Genomic DNA, 21546 nt, shown 5'->3' with positions numbered 1-21546 from the left:
GGAGCATGCCCTTACTATCTCACCATGAGTAAGGCACGTAAGTGAAATGGTCAAGACAAATCTGCCCTGGGCTTGGTGGGGGCTGACCGAGCTTTTCCCTCAGTCAGGTAACTTTTTTAAGTGACAGTGAGCACAACTTGTGCCCAACGCTGGGCAGGTTTGTCCTTTGTCCAATCATCACCAAGATTTGGGGGTGGGGGAGGGGGAACTTCCATAGACCCACCCTGACCAGGAAGGGGGCGGGTTTAGGCCGAGCAGGGCCACCGCAGCCCGTCGGGGTGCCGCCCGATGCTTGGCACTTCAGGGAACCAATAGGAACGAAAGAGCTATTTGAATTGGCCAATACAGGCACGGTGGGGGCGGGTTCTTTTGAGCCTTATAAAGGCTGCGGCCCGTGAGGCAGGCGGTGGCGGAGGCTCCTGCAGCGGTTGCTGGCGTTGCGGTGCGGAGCTGCTCTGCGTTCCTCGGACCCGACCCTCAGCACTCTGCTCCCACGCCAGCCTACCTCGCTCCTCGGCACCATGACCACCACCACCACCTTCAAGGGAGTCGACCCCAACAGCAGGAATAGCTCCCGGTGAGGCTGCGGGGACGCCCCCGCTCGGCGCGGGGCTCGAGGGCAGGGAAGGCCGCCGTCCGGCGGGGCCACGGGGGCAGGGCGGCGGGTCGTTGGCGGTGACGTGCCCTGGCTGTCGCGCTCGTGCCCGGCAGGGCGGCGGGGCTCGACCGTCTGCTCCGTCTTTGTGCCGTCGGGCGAGCCCGTCGCGCCGGCCCCGCCCGACTCCCGCTTCTCTCCCATTCATTCCTCCCCCGGAGCGAGGGGTCGGTCGGGGAGGGCCGGGGCCGCTGGTCCTCGCAGTGCTGCGGGCTTTCGGTAGTCAGGCCAAGCGGACAGGGTTCGTTTCCTTCCCTTTGCGGTGCGGCTGACCGGCCCCAGGGCGGTGGTCTTGGCCCCCACGTGCCGGGGCAGCCCCCGGGGCGTCCCGGTCAGGCCCCATTGTCCCACCTCTGGCCACGCGCTCTTGCCTCTGGCCCCGGGCAGGTGGCGGTCCCCCCCCCCCCCACCCCCCGCCCCGGTGGCCACCCCCTTCGGCCGCAGAGATTGAGTCTTGCGGGCGCTTATCCACTGGGGCCCGCCCGGCAGGTGGCATTTGTGGTCGGGCGGGGCTGGTCATCGCGACCCCCACGCCCGTCCGGGACCCAACCGTCAGCCCTCTGCGAAGTGCTTCTCCTCTGCTAACAAAGGAAAGACCCCCGCTCCTTCCCCTCCCGCACCCACCTTCGAACGCAAAAGGGTGGCGAGCCTGTCCGAGTGGGTTTTCTGCGCTCAAACCTTCGGACCTCGGCCTTTGCATCCCACCTCTTTCCCTCCCCCTTTTGACGTTTGTCAAACGAGTTCTTCCCTGGCCCGGGTTCCCTAGCAGGAGGAGGTTTCCCGTTCTTGGGCGGGGCCGGAGACATCCATTGTCTCTTCCGTACTATCTGCACCTGGGATGCCGGGGCCTTTCTGGCCACAGTCGCTACTGCATTAGGGGATGAGGGCACTGGGTGTTTGCACTGGGATCCTTTTCCAAGCCCTTGCCTGACTTGGTGGAAGGGTTTGGAACCGGCGGAAGGTGTCCACATTGTCTCGGCTAATTGCACACTGTTCTCTTTTAAGACGGGATACAGGCATCTCTGGGATCCTGCTCAGGGTTTGTAGGAAGCTTAGGTTTCACTTTTTCTAGGCATCTATTCTTCATTGATCACGACCTGCAGTCGTGTGCGGCCAGCCTGGGGGTCCTGGGCAAGTGGCACAAAGGGAGCCATTTTGTGGGGCTAAGAAGACAGCCGTGAAATAGCAGTGCCTCACAGGGGTTGGAGAACTTGGGGACAAAAAGCTGGCCTCAGCAGCGAGGCTTAGGCGGCAGGTTGGAAATGACACCCCTTTTCAACTCATTCCTTTCCCTTATACAATGTAGGAAAGTGGGAAAGATTTAAAATAAATTAGTGGGTCCTGGAAGGTTGGGGACCTTGAGGAGGATAGACCTACAAAAATACTGGTCACTCCCTCTTCTGTTGTCATTCTTGCAATGAGATCATTTTTTTTGCCGAGGACACTGGAACACGCCGAACCTTTCTTTTTGTGCCATGCGGTCAACTTTCTGCTGGTCAAACTGTAGTGACTGGAACGTGAAAATTTATACATTATGTAAAAAAAATCAGGTTTCATCTTTTGGGGTTGAGTGTAGTTTAGCGCTTCATAAAAAATTTCAGTAACCAGGTCAAAGGAATCCTCATGCTAGTTTTTTGATATGGATATTCGAAATGTGAGACCAAATGGTTTTGGGTTCTGCAGAATAAATGCTTTCATTCACCTTTTGTCATCAATTTCCCTCCAGTATCGTGATCCTAGGACTGGAGCTTTGTCCTTTTATTTACTTCCTACCTTTACTTCCTCTGTAATCTCACCTAATTTTCCTTCAGTTGTTTCTGCAGTAACATTCTTCTGGCTCCATAAGCACATTGTAAATTTAGTCTGGGACGGGATGATCTGCAAAGATCACATGGGAACTCTGGCATCTAGAGAAAGAAGAAAGAAAAAGTGATTTTTGTTTTTTTTAATTGTTATCCGTGGTACATGGGTCCATTTTTGGTGAGTCTCAAGTAGGTAATCCTGGTTTAGTTACCCTGTGTGGTTCAGAAAGAATAGGAGAAACTTAAAAAATAAAATTGGAATAATTTCTGTCTTATGATCCAAATCCTTTGTTTGGGGATGTCTCACTGTTACAAACGGGCTTTACAACACTGACGTCATCGGAGTAGGTATTACCTGCTCTTGCAAGAGGAACACAGACCTTTAAAAAGTTGGGTGCGCAGAGCTTTGACTTTCTTTTTAAGCCGGTGTTTGGGCACTAGTGTCTTTTTTTCTTTTTTTAAGGCCAAAAAATACTTCCCAGACCATTAGGGTTCTGGAGATTTTCATCTGGCTAATTCATGAGGGTTTAATTACGATGATAAAGGAAAAAAAAAATCATTCTAATCTCAAGGGAACAAGTGAATTTTGATTTTATTGACTCTTTGTTGATTTGGGTACAAACAAGGGATAAAAACCTGGTTGCTTCAAACTTTAACATGAGAGAAAGCCTATTAAGAATTTATAATACACCTTTGATTATGATTTAAACCATTTAATTAAGCAAACCTAAAATTATCAACTTTATATAATGTGTGCCTGAATACACTTATCTTAATTCATATAATGAAATTAATCCAAGTGGATATTTAATATCTAAAACTTGAAAAAAAAAGTAGAGTTATAAATATTTTACATGTTACCAAAAACACAATGGGTCTCCCCAACCTCCCCTCCCCCACCACCTCCCTGCCCGAGGGGGAAAATAATGACATTTTTATTTAGTGCAGTTTCTGTATTGAATTATACTGTGGACACACACAAATCTGTGATCCAGGGGAGGACGCTAGAGGACCTACAGAAGAAATAGAAGACACTCTAAGATTGGAAAACATGGAAACTAATCAAAGCACCAGTACATAGGTGTGTAGGAAAATGAAAGAGAAAATGGCCTTCTGTGCCTCCTGTATTTTAGCACGTTGAGCACTTCTGTGCTGGCCAGAGACTGAGGATTTGGGTTCTGGTCCTCGTCACTGTCAGTTAACTAATGTTGGACAATTTCTTCAGAGGCTCTTGGGGCTTGACTTTGCGCTCTTTAAATTTTTTTTTTTTTTTTTTACATTTATTTATTTTTGAGAGACAGAGTGAGACAAAGTGAGAGTGGGGGAGGGACAGAAAGAGAGGGAGACACAGAATCTGAAACAGGCTCCAGGCTCTGAGCTGTCAGCACAGAGCCCGATGTGGGGCTCGAACCCACCAACCATGAGATCATGACCTGAGCCGGAGTCAGACACTCAACCGACTGAGCCACCCAGGCGCCCCAGACTTTGCGCTCTTTAAAATGAGGCTGTTGAACTAGACAGAACAGAGCCCAGCAAACAATCACCCAAGGGCTAAACGCAGCGGGTACCTGATTTTTACATTTATAAATGGTTGCAAAAAAAAGATTCATTTCATGACTTGTGGAAATTATAGGAAAGTCAGATTGCAGTGTCTGTAAATAAAGTTTTATTGGAAAATAGCTGCACTCGTTTGTTTGCATGTTGTCTGTGGCTGCCTCTGTGCCACATGACAGACCCCAATAGTTACAAAGTACTGCATGATCCACAGGCCAAAAATATTTACTCTTGGGCACTTCACACCAGAAGCCATCCTTTCCTCCGTGTTCTACCTGGTATTCTTTGAGCCTATGGAGAGCTCTACTAGTCTGCTTTATGGAGGAGGTTGAGGTTTAAGAGATGGGCCCGGTTTTGAGGGATGCTTGAGGAAAGGGTGGAGAGTGCTCTAGGCGGGAGTAAAGATGGGAGTAAATACCCCAAAGTGGAGATAAAACAGAACTGTTCTGGGGAACAGTGAGAAAATGACTGGATTGGTGAAGAAGATGGTAAGAACTAGATACGGTTGAGAGGCCATGTTGATAGTTTGTCACGTTACCTTGCATCTCTGCTGGCTTGTGGGTAGTGGCCACACGGGAAGAAGAGGCAGTGTTAGAGAGTCCAGGCCAGGGTGTCAGCAGAGGAGCCACGATTTCTGCTGAAAGATCCAAGGGGACACGGATGTCCACAAATGATCACATGCAGTGGCCAGTAGGAAAATTAGTACTGTCAAAAGAAAGATTGTCAGGGAGGGGAGCTTGGACTTCCGCTCAGGTCACAATCTCACGGTTGGTGGGTTCGAGCCCCACATCAGGCACTGTGCTGACAGCTCAGAGCCTGGAGCTTGCTTCGGATTCTGTCTCTCTCTCTCTCTCTCTCTCTCTCTCTCTCTCTCTGCCCCTCCCCAGCTTGTATGCTCACGCTGTCTCTCTCTCTCTCTCTCTCTCATTCTCGCTTAAAAAAATGAATAAATGTTAAAAAAATAAAGTTAAAAAAAAGAAAGAAAGGTTGTCAGGGAATTCTGGAACCCAGAAGGAGTCTTTGAAAGAATTGTAGATTAGTGGCAATACAGAAAAATATGAAGTATAAAAAAGGACATTGAAATTCACCTGAAATCCTATCTGAGAGCACAAACCCTGGATGCCATTGTGGTGTGGGTACTTCTCAGGCCTTTATGTCTAGTTGTGATGCTAATAGCTACGACTGCTGCCTTCTAAGCACAGTATATTGGATATTCTTAGAATAGTCTTATGAGGCAATTACTACTAACCTCTTTTGGTAGAAGATAAAAGCAGGGGCCACTGAGTGGCTCAGTTGGTTGAGCATCTGACTCTTAATTTCACCTCAGGTCATGATCTCAGGGTTGTGGGATTAAGTCCATGTTAGGCTCCGTGCTGAGCATGGAGCCTGCTTAAGATTCTCTTTTTCCCTCTTTCTCTGCCCCTTTCCTCTAAAAAACTGCTCTCTCTTTTAAAACAAAAACAGAAACAAAAGAACATTAGAAGAGAAAAGCAAAACAAAAGTCAAGCAGTTTATCTAAGATCACACAACCAGATAAATTTATCTCTGTACACGTCATTTTATGTAACACGTCATTGGGCTTATGTTTGTCTTCCAGCGTTTTTCATTCACTGTGTTTTGGGTAACTTTTCATATCCACTAATGAAGGTAACTCTCACCCTAATGTATACAGCTTTCTGTTGTGTGGACATGCTTTGATAATGAAGCCTTTGCTAATGGACAGTTAGGGTATTCCCAAATTTATTTGTAGATGAACATTTTTAAAGGAGTATCCTTGTATATATATCTGGTTATCTAATTAGGGCAATTTCTGGAAGTAGAAATGCTGGTTCATATAAAAAGCAAACAGTTGACACATATTATCAAAATGTCCTTTAGAAAGTTTGTACAGGGACACCTGGGTGGCTCAGTCTGTTAAGCGTCTGACTTCAGCTCAGGTCATGATCTCACGGTTCGCGAGTGGGAACCCGAGTCAGGCTCTCTGTTGTCAGCGCAGATCCTGCTTGGGATCCTCTGTCTCCCTCTCTTTTGCCCTTCTCCCACTGGTGAGTGTGTGTGCTCGCTCGCATGCTCTCTCTCTGCCAAAAATAAATATTTAAAAAAAAATTTTGTACAAACAAAAGTTTGTACAAATGTGGTCCTAGTCTTGAAGAAAAGGGCTTTATTTCTAAGTACAAGATGAAAGCCAGAAACTGTGAAAAGATGGACGAATTAAACTTGGCAAAAATACACATAATCAACAAAGGATAACATCACTAGTATATGAAATGCTCTCAAAAAATAAGTAAAAGAGGGTGCTTGGGTGGCTCAGTCAGTTAGACATCCGACTCTTGATTTCAGCTCAGGTCATGATCTCATGGTTCGTGGGTTCAAGCCCCATGTGGGGGCTCTGTGCTGACCACACGGAGCCCGCTTGGGATTCTCTCTCTCTCCCTTTCTCTCTGCCCCTCCTCTCCCCTACCCTCTTCTCTCTCAAAATAAATAAATAAACTTTAAAAAAAATACATAAATTGAATAAATAATTTTGCCTAGCTGGAACTTACTTTGGTAAATAAAATGAGTGAGGGATATGTTTTGTTTTATCAAAATGATTAGTCAGCCCAATGCAGTTTTTCCCACTGATCTAACATTTACTCCAGTGGCAGTCATTCTGAGAGAGAACTCTTATCTTGACAGAATTCTGAGGAGAAACTGGCAAACTCTTCATTGTGGTAGGAATTGTTAATGGATTCACTCATTAAGTGATAAAACATACTTAGGGGAGCCTGGGTGGCTCAGTCGGTTAAGTGTCTGACTTCAGCTCAGGTCTTGATCTCAAGGTCCGTGAGTTCGAGCCCCGTGTCGGGCTCTGCTCACGGCTCAGAGCCTGGAGCCTGTTTGTGATTCTGTGTCTCCCTCTCTCTGCCCCTCCCCCACTCGCGCTGTCTTTCTCTCAAAAATACATTAAAAAAATTTTTTTTTAACATACTTAAAAATCAGATTTGAACAACTCATTAGCAAGCTTGATCCTAGTAGACATATAGAACATTAACAAATACACATTCTTTTTAAGAATATATAGATTTATAGAATTGAGTACATATTAGGCCATAAATCACATCTCATCACATTTCAAAGGATTCGTATCATACAGACTGTTGTCTGTGTTGTAGTTAAAAACTAGAAATTAATAAACCAGAAAGACCCCTGTGTTTGGAAACTGATACATGTACTTCTAAATAATGTATGGGTCAAAGAAGAAAATAATGGGAAGGAGAAAATATTTAGAGTGGAATGATAGTTAAAAAAACAAAACTTGGAATGCCTTTAGAGGGGCACTTAGGAAGGCATTTATGCTGTAAGTGTTTAATTTTTCCTTTTCTTATTTTTAAAATTTATTTTTATCTTTTTCACTGTTTTAAAAAGTTTAAATTTTAGTTGACATGCAGTGTGGTATTGGTTCAGAAGTCATTGATTCAACACTTACATACAACACCCAGTGCTCATCACAAGTGTCCTCCTTAGTACCCAGCATCCATGTAGCCCATCGTCCCACCTACCTCCCTCTGTCAACCCATAGTTCTCTATCACTAAGAGTCTCTTGTGGTTTGTTTCCCTCTTTTCTTTTTTTTCCCCCCCTCTTCCCATATGTTTCCTTTTCTTTTCTAATATAAGGAGCTGTGTTTGCAAATGACAACTGTTCTTTATTTGGAAACTTGAATAAAATGGACATCCTCCTAGAAAAATATTTTTCAAACTGACTTAAGAAGAAATAGAAAACCAGACTACTCCTGTCTCCAGTAATAGAATTGAATCCGTAGTTAGAAAATCTTTCCTTCCATAAAACCATCTCCATTTTCTATGTTTTGAGCAGTGACAGGACAAGTTAAATTGAGTTCTTCCAGGGATGGGACACGTTGGTCAAGCCAAGCAGGAAGCTTTGGAAATGGACAAGTGCTGGGTTTCCTTGCTGAACCAAAAGCTATAGAGTCCAAAGGTGCCTGGTTATCGAACATTCTGTGAATCTTAACACCAGTTTCTCATACGGACTTCCTCCTTGTGGCTAATTGTTCATGTTTACTAGTGAGAATACTGTGGTGCAAGTGTATAAATGGGGCTCGCTGGCGATGGCTAGATAGGAAGAGACTAGTATCGCTCTCCATGGGCTTCTAAATTGGTCAACTTAACTTTTATGTGTATAATCTTCCATTTTTAATTTTGTTGAAAATAAAAATGGAAATGCTTTCTGAATAAATAACAAGATATGCTTCTAAACTTTTTTGCAGATACATCCAGCTGATCCTATTAGGCAAGGTCTGTTAGGTCTTTTGCCATTATCTAAAAGGGGACGTCAGCCAGGCTGTTATTTGTGATAACTTTCAGGCTTTTTCAGCTGTCTTCATGTCAGAAGTCCTTACTACAAATATTATAAAACAGCATTTTGTATCTTAACATCCAGTGTTGAATTTTTAAAAACTTTCAGTTTTTTAATTGAGAATAATCTATTAGTCTCAGGTGTACAACATAGTGATTCGGCAATTCTATACATTTATGAAATGCTAACCACGATAAATGCAGTCCTCATACAAATTTATTATATTCTTGACTGTATTCCCCATGCTGTACTTTTCAGCCCCATGATGTACTTATTTTATAACTGGAAATCTGTATTTCTTAATCCCCTTTACCTGGTTCACCCACCTTCCTACCTGTCTCCCTTCTGGCATCCACCAGTTTTTTCTCTGTGTTTGTGATTGTTTCTGGTTGTTTTTTAATGTTTTGTTTATTTTTGAGAGACAGAGAGAGAGAGTGAGCGGGAGTGCGTGCATGTGGGGGAGGGGCAGAGAGAGAGGGAGATGGAGAAGCCAAAGCAGGCTCTGTGCTGTCAGCGCAGAGCCCGATTCAGGGCTCACACAAACTGTGAGATCATGACCTGAGCTGAAGTCAACACTTAACCGACTAAGTCACCCAGGCACCCCATTTCTGTTTTTTTTGTTCATTTGGTTTTTTTACGTTCCACATATAAGTGAAATCATGTAGTATTTGACTGTTTCTGTCTGACTTATTTCATTTAGCATCATACCCTGTACATCCGACCATGTTGTCTGAAATGGCAGGGTTTCATTCTTTTTTATGGCTGAGCTGAGTAATATCCATTTTCTTTATCCATTCATCTATCAGTTGACAGGTAGGTTGCTTCCATATCTTGGCTATTGTAAATAAGGCCGCAGTAAATGTAGGGGTGTATATATCTTTTCAAATTAGTGTTTTTGTTTTCTTTGGGTAGATATCCAAAAGTAGCATTACTGGATCATATGGGATTTCGGTTATTAATTTTTTCAGGAAACTCCATACTGTTTTCCACAGTGGCTGCACCAGTTTACATTCCCACCAGCAGTGCACAAGGGTTCCTTTCTCTCCACATCCTTGTCAACACTTACTTCTTGTCTGTCTGCTACTAGGCATTCTGACTGATGTGATCCAGTGTTGACTTTATACCACAACAGAATCAGTTCCCTTTTCCCATTAGCAGCTCTCTCTTGGAGGGGGTGGGTAGGAGGAATGAATGGGTGGGGGAAATGAATTTGAAAGGTGTTTGAAAACATTTATGCCGAGAAATGTTTTGGCATGATCTGAAATGGATGTTTTTTGCCATTACTCCCAAGGGTTTTGCGGCCTCCAGGTGGTGGATCCAATTTTTCATTAGGCTTTGATGAACCAACAGAACAACCCGTGAGGAGGAACAAAATGGCCTCTAGCATCTTTGGGACACCTGAGGAAAACCCCCCTTCATGGGCCAAGTCAGCAGGTACTGCTTATATGTGTGACCACTGATCAAAGGTACAGACCCAGCATGAATAACTACAGTTGGTTTTGTGCTGAGGAGCAAAATCTAGCCCAACCATAATGAGATCAACAACAGTTAAGTCTTGTCACTGGAGGAAAGCCTGGGAGAGGGGTCAGAATAGGGATTGAAGTCAAATTGGGCTATTTGGTTCCTCTGTAGAATTTTTAAGCTCTCACTTAACCTGTTTGCTCATTTTTTGATACAAGACTAACATGAACATCATTCACAAAAGAAGTGTTTTGCTTTCAGTCTTTCTGTCATAGTCCTTAAGGAAGTATGTTTTAATTCAGGTGCCAAGTCTAGTGGTGGCAGAGAGGATTCTGAGTCATCTGGACCCCAGAGAAGGAACTCTTCTGAAGCAAACTCTGGAGACTTCTTAGATCTGAAGGTCAGTGTGACAACACAGGGTTGGGGGGGAAAGAAAGGCTTTGAGGTTAATCCGGTTTGGAAATTGACTTCCTTCCTATTATAATAAGAGCTTCAGTTCTGTCACTAGAGCCTTACATAGAGGTGACTAGGGAAGGGCCTGAGGCCATACTGGTGCTGGAAGATCCATAAAGAGAAAAGTCAGAAAACTGAAGTGACATGATCTGGGTTGGTTCACATGCCTCTTCTACCAGTTGGATCAGTCTCTCTCTTTTCACTATCGATTTTGGGAACTTCTGGATCACACTTCCTACCTAAGTCGTATATAGTAGTGTGTGTGAGGTCAAAGACCTGACGAACCCAGTTGTTCTGAGCTGAACTCGAGGAGACTGCAGCCTGGGTGTTATCATCAGTTGTCTGCAGAGGAACATGATCCCAATGTCCCCAGGCAGGTGTCTGGAAGCCTGGTAGGGTGGCCTCCTAAGTAGGGCCCTCTGAGCACACAGTGGTGTCAGCTGTCCCAGTGTGGAACCCTCTTAATGGACTTTGGAATTTATAGAGGCCCCTCAACAGCTAGATAAGGAAAAAGGAAAGGGAGCATGGAAAAATAAACACCAGTTTCACATTCTGATAAAAGATCCTCTGAAATGCTAATTGATATTAGGCCATCGGTGTAAATGTTAAGGTTTTTTTGGTGTGTTGGGTATTGCTGGCACCGGGGCAATTTGTCATGCAGCAGTTTTGTATAGCATTGTCCCAAAGTCAGTATAAAGGTTGTAATGTAATTGTGTTGTGGCCTGACCCTGAACTTGACTGCATCAAAATGAACTTCCACGTTTGGTTTCAAATAGTAGCCTCTCAGAACTGTGACTGCTTTATTTGTTACAAAATTAAAATCCGAAGTAAAATTTTCTTTTCTTTTCCAGGGAGAAGGCGACATTCATGGTGAGTCCTTCTGAAGTACACATTTCTGGTTCTGTAAATGGTTTTAGAATAGAGCGGAATTTTTCTTGAAATAGTGTCTTGGGGAGTGAAACCTGGCTTTGCCCCAAGGGCCAGCACAGCATACCCTGGGTGGAGAGCAAAGAAACACAAAACTGGGAAGTTAGCAAACATGGCCACATGTGCGTCCACCGCAGTGAGAGCAAGGCCGGGAATGCACAAGAAAGGAAAAATGGAGAGTCCTTCACAGATAGGTGTGCAGTAGTTGGGCTGGTGGGTGTTCCTGTTAATGAGAGCTTTTTAGTAAAAGGCTCTGGCATTTCAAGCTTGGCACACAGCATTTAATTTACAAACTTTGTTTGATTTTACACTGAGGTGCTTATTCAGCAAGACGTCGGCAACTCTGTGATCTTGTGGCTGATGATTTAGGAGGCAGATATAAATTTTCATCCATGTTACCAATTATATGTGGAAATGAGCTATAATCATTTCTTTAATGATGTTAAGTCTTTGAAGTATTTATTGGCACTTCCTTAACAAGTGCCAGAGAATGACTATTGCATGTAACGAAAGGCGTAAGTGTGTCGGGCAGCAGGAATCGGGTGAAAGTTGACTCGGTGAAATGCAGCAGTCAGAAGGCCCTCTGGTCCGGAAGGAAGACCATTACATTTTGTGAGGCAGTCTTCCCGTGAAACAAGTGTTGATGAACCAGACTCCTCTTCTGCCCTCTCACACAGCGCTTCTTTCTTTTAAAAAAAAATTTTTTTTTAACGTTTATTTATTTTTGAGACAGAGAGAGACAGAGCCTGAACGGGGGAGGGGCAGAGAGAGAGGGAGACACAGAATCCAAAGCAGGCTCCAGGCTCTGAGCTGTCAGCACAGAGCCCGACGCGGACGGGGCTCGAACTCACAGACTGCAAGATCATGACCTGAGCCGAAGTCTGATGCTTAACCGACTGAGCCACCCAGGTGCCCCACAGACAGCGTTTCTTGATGGGCACGGTGGGAAGAGAGTCTGTTGGGCCTTTGTGAGCGTTACCTGGGTTCTTCCTCCGTGAACAAATCACTTTCTCACTGGATTGAAGATGTATTAGTTATTGTTCATGTCCTGTGTGTTCTGTCTGAAAAGACTCTTCCGGGGTTTAAAAAAAAAAATCTTGAAGTCTTTTCAGTTCTTCTGCTTTTCATATTCTGAAATACTTCCACTAGCAGACCTTACTTAGCAAGAATTAGCTAATCCTTAGTCACTACTTTTGGGCAATGGATATAGTTACGAATTTGGGAAGCCTGGAGAAGGATGAGAGGGCCTTGATGGAGTTATAAAAAAAAAAAAAAAAATGTGTCACTTGACGTGCTACTAGTAGTTCTCTCCTAGCTCGTTTTTTTTTCAGATTCTTCAGGTGAGTAGCACACTCATGAAATTGTCATGAAATGACAAGGGGCACAATGATTCAAGATCCATCTGGGGGAGTAGAGGTCAACCCCGATTCTGTTGCCAAATTTACTTCGAAGCCAAGCTATTCTGCTTGGTTTAAGATAGATTTGGTTTGGATATAAGGAAGGTTGCCGTTCTCTCTTAGAGAATTAAACCTAGGGATGGCTAAAGGGAGCAGTGGGAAATCTGCAGCAGAGGGAGTAGGTCCGCAGAATTTAGGTACAAGTCTTTCCTGCCTTTAGGCAAGTTAGTCTGCTGCATCTCTTGCTGTTCTGATTCTTTCACCCTCGAAATGAACCACTTTATCATTTATCCTGACGTAGGTATCTGTTCAGTGCCTTGTTGATTTGCCAAAGAAGAAAGACAAGTCAGGAGTATATTAGATGTGTATTATGGTGAAGTGTTTGTTTAAAGTCCCGTTTTTCAGTCATTAGATTCAATAAGCAAAAGCTTTCTCAGTCAATCCTCTAAAGTTTCTAAAGCCTCTCAGTTCCTGTACTTATTACTTCATTACAGACTAAGGGGACGTAGTAACAGACTAGCCTCTGTTCTTTTTGGCTGGAGCATTTCTGACTAGACAAAGGAGCATTTATTTATTAAAAATGTTTATTTATTGGGGGGGGGGTGTGGGGCAGAGAGAGAGGGAGAAAGAATCCCAGGCAGGCTCTGAGCTGTCCGTGCAGAGCCCAACACAGGGCATGAACTCACAAACCATGTACTCATGACCTGAGCTGAAGTCCAAAGCTTAACCAACTGAGCCACCCAGGTGCCCTGACAAATTTGAGCATTTATTTTTTTTTTATTAAAATTTTTTTAATGTTTGTTTATTTTTGAAAGAGACAGAGCATGAGTGGGGGAGGGGCAGAGAGAGAAGGGGATACAGAATCTGAAGCAGGCTCCAGGCCCTGAGCTGCCAGCACAGAGCCCAATGCGGGGCTTGAACTAAAAAACCACGAGATCATGACCTGAGCCAAAGTTGGATGCTTAACCAACTGAGCCACCCAGGTGCCCTGACAAAGGAGCATTTAAATTAAGGCCTACTGTTGTTTATCCTCCATATGTGCTTTTTTTCTTTTTCGGCATGTTATCTAGTGAAAGACAAAACAGTTCCTTTAATAATGAAAGACGGGGGATACCTAGATGGCTCAGTCTGTTAAGGATCAGACTCTTGATGTTGGCTCCAGTCATGATCTCATGGTTTGTCAAATCCAGCCCCACGTCAGGCTCTGCACTGCGAGCGTGGAGCCTGGTTGGGATTCTTTCCCTCTCTCCCACTCTCTCTTCCCCTCTCCTGATCATGCACGTGCTCTCTCTCAAAATCAAAACAAAACAATAACAACAAAAAAAACTTTAAAAAAAATAATGAAAGACAAATATAAGAATGGTAGGTGTGAGCTTGATTTATCCAAAAATCAGTAGGAAATAAATGATCACAGTAGATCTGCGAGGTAATGTTTTGTCCTTTAGAAGTACTCATAACTGCTTGATCCAGGCAGACAATGGATACCTGTGAGAGCCTGTGCAGTGGTGAGGCCAAGTCCTAGTAGCAGCAATGAAATTGCTTGAACTGACAGGCTGGCTGGCTCAAGTGGAACTCATGCCCTGTATTTGTCCATCTTGGATTGTTTCAAATCATGGGTTTTGGGGTTTTGTTTGTATTTGTGGTAAATGGGACATATTTTTCTAGGTTATTCACGGGACACTTATCAGAAGACTTGGGTTCTCAGTGTTGATGCATTTAATCCTGCTTCCCGTGCAAACAAGAATGTAGCAACAGGAAATTAAGGCGTGACCCTTTCTCACCAAGCTTTAAGTTAATTATCATGAGGGCTGTCATTCTGGAAAGCTCCATACTGATTTTTACTCGTAGTTCAATACTATAGAACATCATATGTGTTATGTTACTTCTATAGAATGTTATAAAAATTCTTAAAAGGAAATGTCAAAAGCAGCAGTAGCATATTTCTGAGAATTTGTTGAGTTTCTCATTGAAGACTTCTTCCCCCTTGGACTTCTCGGTATCAGTTCGCTAAAACTTGGTACAGGTGCTTTTAGGAACATGAGCTTTTAATGGTTAGTCTTTGGGGAACTTAAAGTACATTTTTTCAAAATTAGAACTTTTCATCGGTGTCAAATATGAGGGCCATATGAATTTCTTACATGGTATAGATCATAACCAGTATTTCTGTTTCACTGCTTCCAGGGCTTTGGAACACCTTAATCTAGGGGAGGAGGGAATAAATGTCTTTAAACCTTAAGGTAGTTTTCTCCCAAGTTTTATGAATTAGTGTTTGGTTTCTTACACTAAAGTTGCCTTTGTGTGTGTGTGAGAGAGAAAGATTGAGGAGAAGAGATTTTAATTCTTTTTTTTTTTTTTTTTTTTTTTTAGCATTTATTTTGAGAGAGATAGTACATGCATACATCCAAGCAGGGGAGGGACAGAGAGAGAGAATCCCAGCAGGCTTCACGCTGTCAGGGCAAACAGAGCCCATCTCGGGGCTCGATCTCATGAACTGTGAGATCATGACCTGAGCAGAGATCAAGAGCTGGGCACTTAACCAACTGAGCCACCCAGGCACCCCAAGAAATTTTATTCTAAAATTTTTTTTAAATGTTTATTTTTGAGAGCCACAGAGCACAAGTTGGGGGAGGGGCAGAGAGAGAGGGAGACACAGAATCTGAAACAGGCTCCAGGCTCTGAGTTGTCAGCACAGAGCGCAATGCGGGGCTTGAACTTGGGAACGGTGAGATCACGACCTAGGCCAAAATCAGATGCTTGACCGACTGAGCCACCCAGATGCCCTAAGAGATTTTATTCTAAAGCAGGTGTAAGATTATGCAACTGAATTGAGACCTGGCATTTTATTGTCACTTTGGACTTTGAACAAAGACTTCCATATTTTGGAAAATGCCTCATTAAGAATATATATTTGTTGGGAATTTCACAGATTAGTGAATCATCAAGCAGTCTCTAGGATGCTGGATAAATAGTACACTAATTCTGAAGCCTTTAACATGGAAAGTACCTAGTTAATATATATGGGAGTGATCTAATGGAGATATTACTAATCAGTAGGGGAAAGGTAGACTCTAATAAATGATGTTGGTACTATGGGTTATCTTTGTGGTTAGAAAAAGAAATCAGGCTCACCTAGTAATCATGGAAATGTAACATGAAACAGGAATGAAATAATATTTCACCCATCAGTTTGGCAAATTTTAAAGTGAGGTGGTTATCAAATGATGGATGTGCAAAGGTGTACGGACAGCACAGTCTGACACGGGTTGGGGGTAGAACATGGCACAGCCTCCTCTAGGGAGGGCGATGCATAGTGTCTGTTCAGATTGAAGATGGTAGCCCTTGTTTCCCCGTGGGCACCTTTGCCAGTCTATATACATTCCAACTTTGTTTGGAATGGTTGGGTCGGTTCCAGTTTTCATGACTAGTACAGCTAATGCAGTACTGTATTATATCAAATATATTGAATCATGTGATAAAATACTATAAAGGAGTTAAGTAGGGTAAATTATGACCATGTGTATAAATATGGGTAAATTTCCGAGTATAAAAAAAGGAAGTTGGTATCAGTACAACAACAACAAAACCCAGAAGTATATATTATCTGTTGGGAATAAAGTACGCTTATAAGTAAGTATAACAGAGGGGCTAGAATGGACACAATTCCGAGTAGGGCCTCTGGGAGTCAGAAGAAGAGACCCACACGGAGGTGGACTTCTAATTTAAAATACTACATCTTCATATATTTGTACAATTTAGAAATGAGCACACACAGAAAAAGGCCTGGGGACAAATAAGGCAAAACACTAAGTGGTTAGTTTTGGGTTGTGGGAACATGGGTGAATGATTCTTGTCTTATATATCTCTAGGTATGATTTAAACCATCCTCCAAAAAAAAAAAAATCTTAAGACTCTCCATCTTTCCTAGAAATAGTTGCTTAGTAAGCCTGAACTTCCTTCTGTTTTTCTAGAAAACGTGGACACAGATTTGCAGGCCAGCCTGGGGCAGAGCGAGGAGAAGCCCGTGCCCGCTGCCCCCGTGCCCAGCCCGGTGGCCCCGGCCCCAGCGCCGTCCCGAAGAAATCCCCCTGGCGGCAAGTCCAGCCTCGTCCTGGGTTAGCTCTGACTCTCTTGAACTCTGTCGTTTTATTTGTTTGTTTTCTCCATGCTTGTGAACTGCACAACTTGAGCCTGACTGTACATCTTTTGGATTTGTTTCATTAAAAAAGAAGCACTTTATGTACTGCTGTCTTTTTTTTTTTTTTTTTTTTAAGAACAGGTTTCTCTTTATCTGTCCTGATTCCTCCGGGTCTGTAGGCCATGGCATGAGTGTTTTCTAGTAGTAGATTGGAGGGAAAGTTTTGTGACACTTAGTATGGTGTTTTTAAGAATAATCTGGTTCCAAATGTGTTAGAGGATCTTTTGTACTGAGGTTTTTAAAACCCTTTTCTTGTCAGCTTTACTTGGGTTTACCAAGCCTTGATTGGGCAGACCAGTAAACAGTCCACAGGCATGTTCCTTCAGGCCCCCAAACACAGGGTTGTCTTTATGCCAAACCTACTCATTGTAGCCCTACCTTGTCCGTGCCCTTTGCTAAAAGCATCTTCCTGTGCCATATGGAACAGTAGAGGTCTGTGCCTCATGCCTTGCTGCCTGCAAAGCAAAAAACAAAAACAAAAACAAAAACTGCCTTTTTAATTTTTGAACCTTAAGAAATAAGCCAGATACGAACTCAACTAGCTGATGAGCTAAGCCTGCTGCTGTCTTGCAGAGGAATGCTTCGATGTGCACTCAAACTGACAAATTTCCAAGTGGTAAAGCAAGCGAGGGCGGTGGCCACACAGAAGTGGGTCTTCGTCATGAACAGACCCCAAGGGGGCAGTGCTCTTCTTAGATAACTTGAAGCCGTGTGCATGATGCTGGTGCTTGACCATGAACTGAAGTCTCATCCTTAACATGTGTGTTGTACTTCACAATCCTGGACTGTTGCTCAAAGTAAACAATGTGCAAATTTGGAACATCGTGTCCTGTGTCATCTTTTTGAGATCGTTTCACTGTTCTACCTGTTCAGTTGCTTTTTTCTTTACTATAAATCCTGTTGCCCAAGAACCGATGAGTCACTAAAGTTAAAAGACTATTGGAAGGCCCAGAGAAGTAAGTGGGCTTCTCTCAAAAGAGAACAGGTTTACAGTCATAGCAGGAGTTCAAAATGCCAAAAAGATAGTTAACTGATACCTGTGCTAATAAAATACAGGGATACGGATAAATGATAAAATATTTATTAGGTAGTATATTTTAGACTCTTCTACCCACTCTCTTTGCTGGGCAGTAACATGTAAGTAAGTTTTTAAGTCCTCTCCTCCATCAAGGTGCTTCTCAATGGTGGGTGGCTACAGAAGAGCACTCCAAACGAAGGGGAGGAGGATCTGAGCAGACAGAAGAGAGAAAAGCTCTTTGCGTTCAGGCAGAAGGTTCCAGATCAACATGCTATATTTATATTAAATGTCCAAATTGGGCATTAAGACTTGGCTTTTAGGTCTAGCTGCACTACTACCCAACTGTGTTCTTTAGGCTTGTCATCTTGGATCCAGTTTCCTATCTTAAAATGTAAGACCGTTGAGACGATGAGCATAACCACTGGCTTCATTTGAACTATTGGGACATTTCTTTAGGAAGAATAGATTCAGGGGGTGTAAAGCTTTTCTCCCTTAAGGTGCAAAGAAAGCGTTTGCAAAATGGAGAATCAACAGCTTTGGTATAGGATCCGTCTGATTTGATGAAAACAGGTTAGCTCTGCAAATACTAGCCTGAGTTATGGTTTCTATTGGAACCTCTTTGGAGGTAGGGAACCTGTCTGTACCCTTCTCTCTCTAATGGTGGGGATCCTGGAAAAGAGATGTCCCTGATTTGTGTCACACTTGTACCTTGGCTTTAAGTTTTTATTTTTTGAAGATAAGTGCCTAATCAAATTTCAAGTGTTGTGAGGGAGGGACAGCTCTGCCAATCATTCAGATACTATCAGAACAGATTTTATGAAATTCTATGTAACATGTTTGGTAAGGGTGTTAAATTTTCTACTTAGAAAGCTTAGGGTTTACAAAGTGGAGTTGAATGATTTTATGATGATGGCAGAACAATCAGTATTTCGTTGACACTTTGGCCTGGGTATAAACTGGGTATAAATCCAGTTTGTGTGACTTGAATGGGAAGGAGGGGGAACATTGGAGGACTCACTATTGCCTACAGCGATTGTACCTCTTCTTGAGAGTTTTTTAATTAGATCACTTTAGAAGGAGAGGCTAGTCTCCCCTTTGTAATGTGTTTCAACATTAGTTTGGAAGTATTGGGTGCTCAGATGGGGAACTAGAGGAAGACGGGTCACTTAATCAAATCTGAGTTTATGGTTTGTAGGAAAATGTATTTGGACGTAGTCAGGAAGTTGAGAAAAATCTACAAAGGAGCGTCAACAAAACTTAGCCATGTTAGGCATTTTCTAGAGGGGGCTGTAACTGCCAATTCTAGAACAGCGGTGTCCCTTCCACAGAAAGGACCTTCCCCGATTACGTGAGTTTGTTGGAAATCGTGTCCTCTGGGTGGGACTGGATGCATAAAGTGGATGCTCCCAACTCTGGTTTATGAGTTCATCTCTTAGGAGCTCCACTCACACGAGTCAGGGGTCTTCAGCAGTCATTCACTTCAAAGTTACTGGGAGCCCCCATGATTCGGGCCTCAGGGAGTTCTGGCCCGGGATCCGGTGTGATCCTGTGCCCTGTCCCACAAGCAGGGAATTGTGCCGGTGGCCCCGGGACTCGCGGTCGCGACTGTAGGGGCGGAGCCAGCCCCACAGGATTCACCCATCGCAGAATTTGAGATCCGCCCTCGAGCGGCCCACGACCCGCCCGGGTCCGCTTGGGGTGAGCGGGTACGGTCCCCCGCGGAGTTGGGGGAGGTACACGTGCAGGCGGGCGCGCTCTCGGGCCGCTCCGCGCCGCCTCCAGGGGAAAGTCGCGCCCTCCCGCGAGGCCCGGCTCACCGGCGCCCATGCAAATGAGCCCGGTGCGCCCGCCCACCGCGCGCCTCCGGAAGCTACGGCCCGCGCCTGCCCGCCCCCCCTCCCCACCAATCCCAGCCCGGCCTCTGCGGCGATGGCGGCGCGGCGCGCGCGGCCGGTGCGGGTGCTGGTGGACATGGATGGCGTGTTGGCCGACTTCGAGGCCGGCCTCCTGCGGGGCTTCCGCCGCCGGTTCCCCGGGGAGCCGCACGTGGCGCTGGAAAAGCGCCGCGGCTTCCTCGCCCGCGAGCAGTACCGAGCCCTGCGGCCAGACCTGGCGGTAAGTAGGGAAAGGGCGGGAATGCAACGCCGGGTGTCCGCGGGCAGGGAGCCCCAGTCCCCACAGTGTCCCCGGGAGCGAGGAGTCCCGACCCCGCAGGATACCCGGGAGCAAGGGCCCGAACCCCATAGGATGCAAGGGAGCCCGAGCCCCGACCCCACACGGCACCTAAGAATGGGAGCCCACCCCTTGGGCAAGACTGTCTTCCCCCTTTGTTTAACAAAACCCTCCGTTTAGAATCCATTGTTCGCCCTGGACGAGAAAGTCTGTCAGAGCGCTTCCCCCTAAGCAAAATCGTCTCCCCGAGGCTTTGATTTGGAGACCAAAACCCCCCAGGAATCCTTTGAGAGTCCTCTCTGGGGCTAGATCTGCTGGAGGCAGAAGCTGGGACAAGAACATGGTATCTTTCAGGACAAAGTGGCCAGTGTGTATGAAGCCCCAGGCTTTTTCCTAGACTTGGAGCCTATCCCTGGAGCCTTGGAAGCCCTGCAGGAGATGAACAACATGCAGGAGTGAGAAAGGGCAAAGAGGGGAGGGGCGGTGGAGAAGAAGGGAGGGCACCACCCTAAGTCTAACCTGCGCCCCTTGCGTGCAGCACCGAAGTCTTCATCTGCACCAGCCCTCTGACGAAGTATGAACACTGTGTGGCCGAGAAGGTGCGGCTGCCCCAGCGCTTGATAGCAAACTGCTTCCTAAATCTTGAGGATTAAAGTAAACTAGGAGAGGGGCACCCGGGGGCTCGGTCGTTTAGGGCTCAGGCTCTGTGCTGAAGGTGCCTAGCCTACTTGGGATTCTCTCTCTCCCTCTCTCTCTGCTCCTCCCCTGCTCTCTCGCTCGTGCTCTCTCTCAAAATAATTAAACTTAAAAAGCCCTTTTTTTAAATAAACGGGCAGAAACACAGGAAGTGTGGGGGGAGGGGAGCAGCATCTCTCAAGGGCTGGAGACCCCACTCCCACCTACTTACTCACTGGCCCTGCTGACCGACCTGTGCCCCCTCCACAGTACCGCTGGGTGGAGAATCACCTGGGGCCGCAGTTTGTGGAGCGCATTATCCTGACGAGGGACAAGACGGTGGTCTTGGGGGACCTGCTCATTGACGACAAGGACACCATTCGAGGTTAGACCCGTTTTCCTGGCAACCTTCCAGGCATTTGGCCTGCTGGATTAGGGAGGGAGTAAAAATAACCAGATTATAGACTGCATCTCCCTGCCTTTCTCTTGCATCCTGTCCCAGGCCAAGAGGAGACCCCAACCTGGGAGCACATTTTGTTCACCTGCTGCCACAACCAGCACCTCGCCCTGCCCCCCACAAGGAGACGGCTGCTCTCCTGGAGTGACAACTGGAGGGAGATCATAGACAGCAAGCGGGGGGGGGGGGGGGGGGGGGACAGTGGGTAGTAGCTGAAGGAAGGGAAGGCAGGCCATCAGGGAATACCAGCAGAGCTGGATGACAGGGCAGTGCCATGGCGGTGGCCACCAGCACCGTGGAGCAGGGAGACACAGTAACCTCGGTTCTCACAAGGCAGCCATCTGGAACCCCACAAGACGGCTGGCAAGGAATCATGGTGGGAAAACTACTCAGGAACCTGTTTAATAAAACACTTTGGCTCACCAC

The 21546-nt window shown here is 45.3% G+C and overlaps 2 protein-coding genes and 1 non-coding gene across 3 annotated transcripts; 2 read left to right on the top strand and 1 right to left on the bottom strand.

Annotated features, from left to right (window-relative positions):
* Window positions 1-384: 384 nt before the first annotated feature.
* JPT1 (Jupiter microtubule associated homolog 1) lies at window positions 385-16839 on the top strand. Its single transcript, XM_027052598.2, has 5 exons — window positions 385-577; window positions 9657-9799; window positions 10129-10226; window positions 11131-11149; window positions 16572-16839. The coding sequence occupies exons 1-5, from the start codon at window positions 522-524 to the stop codon at window positions 16718-16720; spliced, it is 465 nt and encodes a 154-aa protein (XP_026908399.1). The 5' UTR covers window positions 385-521; the 3' UTR covers window positions 16721-16839.
* On the bottom strand, window positions 3848-3932 carry TRNAR-CCG (transfer RNA arginine (anticodon CCG)). Its single transcript has one exon. It is a non-coding gene; the product is annotated as a tRNA-Arg (tRNA).
* Window positions 16840-19706: 2867 nt separating the features above from the next.
* NT5C (5', 3'-nucleotidase, cytosolic) lies at window positions 19707-21545 on the top strand. The gene is made up of 5 exons (XM_027052592.2): window positions 19707-19931; window positions 20343-20443; window positions 20527-20587; window positions 20934-21048; window positions 21166-21545. The coding sequence occupies exons 1-5, from the start codon at window positions 19746-19748 to the stop codon at window positions 21327-21329; spliced, it is 627 nt and encodes a 208-aa protein (XP_026908393.2). The 5' UTR covers window positions 19707-19745; the 3' UTR covers window positions 21330-21545.
* Window position 21546: the final 1 nt, after the last annotated feature.

Source organism: Acinonyx jubatus, chromosome E1, assembly GCF_027475565.1.
Source record: "Acinonyx jubatus isolate Ajub_Pintada_27869175 chromosome E1, VMU_Ajub_asm_v1.0, whole genome shotgun sequence".
Taxonomy (NCBI): domain Eukaryota; kingdom Metazoa; phylum Chordata; class Mammalia; order Carnivora; family Felidae; genus Acinonyx; species Acinonyx jubatus.
Note: the sequence above shows the minus strand (reverse complement) of the source record. Positions and strands in the feature narration are given on the sequence as shown.

Bases quoted from the DNA above. Each gene is read 5' to 3' on its own strand.
- NT5C (XM_027052592.2), top strand. From the start codon at position 19,746: ATGGCGGCGCGGCGCGCGCGGCCGGTGCGGGTGCTGGTGGACATGGAT. The intron at 19,932-20,342 runs GTAAGTAGGGAA...GGTATCTTTCAG, and splicing joins CCCTGCGGCCAGACCTGGCG to GACAAAGTGGCCAGTGTGTA. The intron at 20,588-20,933 runs GTGCGGCTGCCC...CCCCCTCCACAG, and splicing joins AACACTGTGTGGCCGAGAAG to TACCGCTGGGTGGAGAATCA.
- JPT1 (XM_027052598.2), top strand. From the start codon at position 522: ATGACCACCACCACCACCTTCAAGGGAGTCGACCCCAACAGCAGGAAT. The intron at 578-9,656 runs GTGAGGCTGCGG...ATTACTCCCAAG, and splicing joins AACAGCAGGAATAGCTCCCG to GGTTTTGCGGCCTCCAGGTG. The intron at 9,800-10,128 runs GTACTGCTTATA...GTTTTAATTCAG, and splicing joins TTCATGGGCCAAGTCAGCAG to GTGCCAAGTCTAGTGGTGGC.